The sequence below is a fragment of the Magnolia sinica genome, chromosome 7 (genome assembly GCF_029962835.1).
Source record: "Magnolia sinica isolate HGM2019 chromosome 7, MsV1, whole genome shotgun sequence".
NCBI lineage: Eukaryota > Viridiplantae > Streptophyta > Magnoliopsida > Magnoliales > Magnoliaceae > Magnolia > Magnolia sinica.
Window position 1 is genome coordinate 14,212,639 of NC_080579.1, and position 8,684 is coordinate 14,221,322.

The 8,684-nt window shown below is 42.7% G+C and overlaps 1 protein-coding gene across 1 annotated transcript; it reads left to right on the top strand.

The window, feature by feature from the left end:
• The first annotated feature begins 990 nt into the window (after nucleotides 1-990).
• On the top strand, nucleotides 991-3,056 carry LOC131251107 (uncharacterized). Its single transcript, XM_058251619.1, has one exon. It carries the CDS (start codon nucleotides 1,048-1,050, stop codon nucleotides 2,827-2,829), a length of 1,782 nt encoding a protein of 593 aa, XP_058107602.1. The 5' UTR covers nucleotides 991-1,047; the 3' UTR covers nucleotides 2,830-3,056.
• Nucleotides 3,057-8,684: the final 5,628 nt, after the last annotated feature.

Here is an 8,684-nt window from a genome sequence, read left to right on the forward strand (position 1 = left end):
GTGAAGAGAGGAGGTAGTTATGCTGAGCAAGCTCTGTGTTCAACGTGATGTTTGTATGTCATTATCCACACCGTTTATCTGTTTTTCCACCTCATTTTATGACATTCAAGCGTATCCAAAGCTCAAGTGGACCACACGAAATTAACAATAGACATATTGACACTTTTATTGGTTGAATGAGAACCGTTCATCTAATTCCTTTTTAATTGCGCCTCTTTATGGTGCAGATCTTGCGGATGCATTACACGTGGGCAGATGTGCTGCGAATCGCCTCTTTAATATTTCCTTGCGCGATTCCTCCAAAACCCTATCTACGTAGACATAAGTTAGTATGCGCGTACAGTTCTCGTACTCATACATGTATAAGAAATCCTACAAAATACACGTAATTAAATCAATACAAATCCTACAAAATAAAGCTTAAATCATCACCATACATCACGTCCGACCACCTACATAAATACGTACGTAAAAGCATATACATACCTGTATTTACACAAGTATACGTACGTATTCATATGTACGTGCATGCACGCAGGAGACAGCTTCAGTTGTAGGAGGGATTGCCTTCATCGCGCTGGATATGGAAGTGCTATTCGTCACCCAATAACCTATACATTGCAGCTGATAAAATGGATCCAGACTGTTCATCAGTGGGTCATAGCAAAACATGCTCTATAATTGAAAACTGAAACACAAGAGACAATCACTACAATACGGATGGTCTCCTTCAAACAAACGGTTAATATAATAATAAATTCAAGAAGAGAACATGAAACCTACTATCATTGGTAAGGACTGAATTTTCAACCAAGATGGATGGTTCAGATCTATCTCTTTGCCTTCAAAGTATTGGACGATGATGATCATCAGTTGCTGATCAAGGGCGACGGATCCAAGTGGGCCACTAGTTCTAGAATAAGAAGATACTGTACGGTGGGACTGTTGTATCTGACTCTACATATACCAAGAAGGAATTTCAGGTAGCAACTGAACTCTTCCTACTTCGAAATTTAGAGAGAGAGAGAGAGAGAGAGAGAGAGAGAGATGGAAAGATGCACATTAACAGCAACAACCTCCTTTAATGGCAGCCTCGGCCAAAGGTCCACCTTCCAAACTACAGATATATCTCCTCCTTACACCAGATTCCAATCCAAACCCAATTTCAGAGACGGTTCCTTCTCTTCATATATCCGTCCTGATACTGCTACAACCGTCGCAAAACCATCCCTCAAACCTGCCGTTGGAAATCGAACTGACGACACTGAAATCAGCATATTCGACGCGAAGCAGTATTTCGATGAAAACCCAGATCAGAAACAGATCAAGACATCTCAGCCACTCGATCGAATTGCGGAAAGATGCGATCTTTCTACCGCTCCACGCCTCTCCTCTGTTTCTTCTGTAGATGGGTTTGGGAGAAATTGCAGAAGTGGATCTTTCCATGCAACCCCAACAGCTTCTTCAGAAGCTAGTTGGAATAGTCAGTCAGGGCTTCTTTCAAATCCGCCGGGTTCGATTTCAATCTCCATGAAAAATCTCCCTTTGAATGGGCATAGAAGAGGGTCATCTTCTTCCAGAAAATGGCTCTTTGGAAGAAAATGCCCCTGTTCTGGGAAGAAATCTGTCGATGTCGAAGAGAAATTCCCAGAACCCAAACACCCAATTCATTTGAATTCAAATCCCAACGGCTCTGTAAATCTTAAGAAACAGAGTTTCAAAGCAGGGGAATCTGTTTCCATGGAGAAAGGAGGTAAAGAGAGCGAGAAAGGAATTGGAATTGAGGAGATGGCAAATTTGAAATTAGTGGCTGGAAGTTGGGCAAAAGATCAGGAGTTTACACCGGATTTAGGCAGTTTTACACCGGATACATGCAGTTTTTCATCGGAAAATGGTATTGCAGCAGAGATTGGTCACCGGATTGTCCCCTCCGGGAGGTCTTTTGGCGATATGGGTGGTTTTACTTTTCCCATATTGAATCCACCGGCGGCCGGAAAACTGCTTGGGGCGAGTCCGGCGAACCACTTGGAGGACCTGCCACGGGAGTCGCTGGAGGTATTCCGACCGGCAGGGGATGCCGGCACCGTTCGGAAATCAACGGAGTTCCAGCATCGGGTGACAGTGCCATTCCCAGGAGATAACGGCCGCCGGAGCTTCACGTTTCCCACAAGCCCGAAGGGCCGGGCGGTGGTAACGGACGACGACGTCGCCAGCGATTCAAGCTCAGACCTCTTCGAGATCGAGAGCTTCTCGACACAGGCAACGTCATATCCAATGTACCGCCGCCGAGACTCGCTCGATGAGGTGACGAGCTATGAGGGGCGGCGGGTCGGCGCCCCTTCGCTGGGGGTGTCACAATTCCGCCAGAGCCTCGATGAGACAACTGCATCGATGGCTCCGACGGAATGTTACGAGCCCAGTGAAGTGAGCGTTGATTGGAGTGTGACCACGGCGGAGGGGTTCGACCGCAGTAGTGCGGCGAATTTCTCCACCGTGTCAGAATACGAGGAAATCAGGTTCACACAATTGGAGTCTGAGAAGACCACCTCCGCCCTAGGCGGTGGGGTGGCTAAGCGGAAGAGTAATGGTCTATTGAGCTGCCGGTGTGAGAAAGCGGTTAGCGTCGGGCCCCAGCCGGTGAAATGTGGGCCTGATCACCAAAGGATGAGCCCACCATCTTTCCCTATCGAATCAGCGCGGATTTCAGCCATGTCGAGATTGGCCACCGTTAGCTCGGTGCACGCGGCGCGGGCTGTGGCTGCCTCCGATAAGCCACCCCTCGCACGCTCACATTCGGCCCGTATCGCACGTACGATCGTGACAAGGTAATCGGGCCGCACATGTGTTTCGGGTGCAAATGTGACCGCAAGTGCGTGCTACATGCATGCATGTTATTGGCACCTGTGTGGATATGTTTCCTTTATGTGTTTGTATGAGTTAGGGAAATCACATGAGTGATGTATTTTATTTTATTTTTTTTCATGTTTGCTTTGGTGTATGCAAGTGATTGTTTCCATTCAATTCGTGTAATTCCATTCAATTTCTTTCTTTTTTTTGTTTTTTTACTTTTACATGCTTGTAAATTAGATGGCCAGGATTTATCCAATGGAAGGTGGGGCCCATCAGATAATTTCAACCCCCAGTTGTACGGACGGTGTGGATCATGACCCTTTAATTACTAAAGTATGCCATTGACATGAACGTATGGAGGTGTGTTGTTTTTAAATGCATGACAACGTTGCTGTTATGATTTTATGAAGTATGGGCGTTAGTTACTTTCACGTGATGATGTATGCATGTCGATGGTCCATGGAAATGTTCTAACATAGGCTTGAGTGCGCATGAGTGTTATCATGCGCCCAAATAACTAGAAACTTGTTACACGTGTGCATGATTTAGTCATGTGGGGTGCATGATAAGTACGTCAAGCCACGTGTCACGTTATGATTTTAACAATACACGTCACTCTTTTGTACTGATGGATTTGATGGATGGTTATGGTAGGTCCCACCATGTAGATGGCCTCTCCAAAATCAGGTTGATCAGCTTGGCAGGTGGTCCAGACCTGTACGTCGAATCAGACCATACGATGGGTTGTACAATGATTTCAACGGTGTGGTCCACCTGATGCTCAGAAAGGCCTGATTATTGTTCCATGTGATATTCATGGTGGGGACTACCTTTTCCATGGTAATGATATCTCTACAAGTGGCAGGTAGGCGAAAATGATGGTCCGGTACCGCAAGTTGTGGTACTGGTAATTGATCTTTCTCCCACTAATATTACACGTAAACCGGCCAGGCTGTTAATGGGCCAGACAGTTCTAAAAGCTATAGGCTTTCACCAACTTAGGTCCATGTACTGCGGACTTGCAACTAGAGCTAGGCATGGGACGACTTGACTTGCCCTGACTTGACTTGTCCAACTCGTTCAGATCCGCCTCAATCCAATCTGAATGGGTGAGTCCGTCCGAACTGAGTATGCTTCGCTTAATTTGAACTCAAACCAAGTCGAGTTTACCCAGTATCACAACCCAACTCAATCCAGTCATACTGCACTCAATTTGAAACCCGACTGAACTCGGATTTGAGTATATATATAATATAAAATCATAATTTCTAAGTATCTCTAATCCTATTCACCGCACCCGGTCCCGACCCCAACCTGATCACAAACTCTCTCTCTCTCTCTCATCCTCTTCCACTTACAAGACCGGCAGCCACCCACAACCATCTTCACCCTCCTCCTCCTCCTCTCTCTCTCTCTTTCCTCTCCACTCCCTCCCTCCTCTTCCAAGCCCGATAGCCCCTCACCACCATCACCACCCCTCCTCTTCCTCTCTCTTTCTCTCTCTCCTCTCCACTCCCTCCCTCATCTCTCGATCCGATTCGGTGCCAACTCGACCCGACTCGGTACTTTTGACCGGTCAGACTCGGTCCGGATTAGTCCAGGCCATACCCGAACTCGGATTAGGTCAGTCATGCTAGACTCGGTAGCGAGCCGGGTCAAGTTCGGGTCAGGCCTATTTCAAAACCGGGGCAAGTTGGGTCAGCCCTAACTTGGTCCGACTCGACTTGATGCCCAACTCTACTCGTAACTCGTCCAATTCAACTCGAACTCAGTTGCTGATGCTGTGGGCCCAATTTTTCTATCATTTAATGGGGTGAAAATGGGCCCGGACGGCATGGAGCTTTATGGGCTTGGCTATGAGTATTAAGCCCCAAAAGCTAACGGGCCACGCGTAGATTCAGATACGCAGAAAGCTTCGACATGAAAACCCAGCCCGGCCCAACTTTTACACAGTTAGAATGGGTGGGGCCCAAGTACGCACGTCACATGTTAGGCCCACTATTGTCCATTCACACACCTAATCATGGCCCACTATCTATAAATGGTCCCAATTAAACCCACATATCGAAGGGAGGTCGACACCTGGGCCAGGCCCACACACCATTCAACAACCCAAGGAATCTGATGATGGGCATATCATGCATGCATGTGCACCTAGGTAGATGTAGGTTAGGAGCATGGTCATGTGGGGGAAGGGACGGTGAGCTGTTGCTTTCTTTGTTGATGTATATTGCTTTGTTTTGAATGTCAAAGAGACCAAACCCCTTGTCTCCTTACATGAAACAATCAATGTGCAAGAAAAAATAAAAATAATAATGAAAAAACAAAAGGGCTTTCTATCCATGTATCTCCCATGTCTTCATGCTTTCAAGAAAGTCATGTATTCATGCATGAATGTATCATGTAGGCACACATGTGTCATCATGCATGGTAATGGCACTATGATTGACTATGCATGAGTTCTCATGCATGCATGTATGCAATAACATCGTGCCGACATGAGTGAACATCATGTATCGCAAGCCATGCAGCATTATGCACATCTTATCAGATGCACATGCGCATCGCATGCATGCATGCATTCACTTATATACATGCATTAGACATGTCATGTCAATTAGGTAACACCAACATGCATGTCATGGAGAATGTCACATGCCATCTGATGATGCAACATACATAAGAAAACATGTTTTTATGTTCTTGGGAGGAGAAATTTTGTAAAATGGTGAAAAGCTATTTTTGGTGTTTGGATACATGGAAGAATTTAGAAACATTTATTTATTTTCCTGGAAAGGCTTTTCTCCAAAGATACCATAAGATGTTTCTTTCATAAAAAAAGCTGGTAACAGCTATTTTCTTGAAAATATAAAAGATCTCAATAACAGACAGTATTTTCCCTCTTTGGTCGAAACATAAAATCATAATTCTATAGGATCACAATTCTATGATCCAAACATGATTATTTGAAGAGTATGCTTCTATTACAAAAAAGCTAGCTTTGACCTATTTATTCATATACATACAAACAATCTTTCCTACCCAAAAAGCCTTCCTAATTACAGCTCCTCATTTTCACACCATGCCTGTAACTACTTTTTTCTTAAAAAATTTTAGAAGATCTCAACCACTGAATGACTTCCTTTTGTTCGAATTGAACATAAATTCATGATTCCATGAAATTACAATTTTATCACTCAAATGTGCTAATTCGAACAATTTTTATTTGGAAAAGGTACACTTCCTATTCATTAGATTTTACGCATCGTTGGATTATTATCTCGAAAAAGGCCATAGTTTCTTCCTTTCATGAGAGCTTATGGTAGAGAGTCATTTTCATGTCTCTGATTGACAAAGAGTGGTGTGACATGCAATACTCAGTCAATAATATTTGTGCTTCTGTTTACACCTGATCTAGTTAGATTTTCCATGTGGCAGTGAAATCTCAATAAGAGAAACAAAAGATCTTTTGGCTGGCGTAATGGCCGCATGTGGTTAGAGTCCGCAAAGTTACGAGCAACTTGAAAAAGGTTAAGCCCAGCTGGCTACAGCTATGAGACATATGTTGCATTTCTCGCTCATGTGGTGCCAACTATTCATCATAGTGGCCTTTTGACCGAAATTGAGTATCGATCGAAACACAATCACAACAAGTGACGAGTTCAGGTGATGCACCCTAACATTTCGTAAAAGGCTTTCTAGGTGAAAACATGTGAGGAGCAGAGTAACAACCACGCTAAGTTGGTTGAGTTTTACGGTGCATTACACATGACCGTGCGGAAAAGGGATAGATATCAACAACATGTGCTCGAGAGAGACTCGTCTATCTAATAAGAGAAGGATGTGTCGTAACCAATGACCATCTCACAGCAAACGACTAGCACACATGACATTATTTGATAGTCCATAGCTGTCTTTTGGCAAAGATGATTATTTCCACATTAATAGATGTGAGGGGTGATTATAAAGATTTCTCTTCAGTTACTACCCCAAGATCTTGTAAATAGGAGAAATATCAATGAGCTCTGGACCCTCGCCAACCTAACACAAATCAAATCCATAATGCAATGTTGCCTATCCTTTTATTTTATCGTAGCTTATCTTAAACTAAGACAACCTGTCTACATTATTATGCTGGATTGACTTTATGACGCAGGGATGAACGTGATGAAGATAACTATTCCGAATCCACGGAGCTTCTCTGGACTCCTCACAGAGACTTCTCGAATCCACGAGGAAAGAAAGCAGAAAATAGAAATAAATTCTAATAAATTCGAAATTGATTAATTGATGAATAAAAATGAGTTCACAACCCTTTAAATAGGGGAACCAAGCAATGGGAAAGAAATCAGAATCAAACAACAACTCAAACTCCTAGAATCCAACAATTGCATCAACAGACCATTCGATACCACCGAGAACCGTTCGATGTCATCCAACAATGCTCGATCTCATTGAGAATTTTCTAATTTTCTCTAGTTGGTCACTGGATTAATTGGGTACTTTTTCAATGCCATCAAAGATGGCTCAATGCAATCGAAGGAAATCCGATTTTCATATATTGTCTCTAAACTGATTAGGTATTAGTTCGATGCCATCAACATAGCTTCAATGTCATTAAAGGATAAGCTTCAATGACATCGATCAGATCTGCGCAGATTTTCGCAAAATAGATTTTGCAAGATTTGTTTTATATTTCGATTGTGATTCTTCCAAAGGCTATATATTGGGGTATAATCAGGATTGAGAGGTATTCATAGCTTTCTAATTCGTTCTAGGGTTTCAAGGGTGTAGCTTGGGTTGATTCAAGGTTGTTCGGACCGGGTAATCTCTCGACTCTTGTAATTTTATGCTTTCATAGTGATATCTATTCCTTTGTGCCGTGGTTTTTTCCCACAAGAGTTTTTTCATGTTAAAACTATGAGTGTTTGTGTTGTGCTTGCTTAGTGTGATTGGATTACTTCACTCGATTCATCTCTGTGTGCTTTTGTGGTCCCCAATGATTTCAAATATGAAGAAGAACCTGATGTCTGTGTCTCAGCTCATGAAATCAAGTAAAGAGAAGAAGAGTGAATTCATCTATGTGATATCAGACCAAGACGCATAAGCAAATAAAACACGAAAGAATGATATTGTTGATATACTACAAGCTCGACTTGCACGTCTGGTATACAAAGCTGTGTGATGGTGAAGAAGCAGCTATTGAAAGGGCCTCCTTAGTCAGACATTCGCCATGAAACAGTATGTCCCAATTGTCAATACGGGAAGACAAATAAGCTCCTTTACATAGATTCGACTTTTTATGGAAAGAAAACACTCAAACTAGTAAATTTAGATGTGTTTGGCAAAGTAAGAGTACCCTCTATTGGGGATTTTTCTTGTTACATTTGGGTGTATTTTCTAGAGGAGAAATATGAAGCGATCAGGAAGTTTGAAGTTCCACGATCGAGAAAGAATGATCTTAACAATAAGATCAAATGTTTTAGGAATGATATTATGATGTAGAGCAGGTCGCGGACAGTGGAATAGTTATCCTCTTGAGGAAGATGGTGCTCGACCTCACGTCCTCCCCTGCGTCATATTAGCGGAGAATTCTCATCGAATGCAACTTCCACCCTTGAAAATGGACTAGGACATTTGGTAGACGCCTAAAAATGAGTTCATCTCATTTGAGTTAATCACAATTATATATTAGAGATCATATTTCTTTTGGGTAAGGATTTGAAATAAAAAATAAATAAAATTCTTGATAACCAACATGAGATGAAATTTCAAGCGTCTATCAAACAGTATCTAATAAGAATCGTAGTAAACATTTCAACAAATGGGCATGA

Excerpts from the sequence above, each read along its gene's own strand:
- LOC131251107 (XM_058251619.1), top strand. The coding sequence starts at position 1,048 with ATGGAAAGATGCACATTAACAGCAACAACCTCCTTTAATGGCAGCCTC.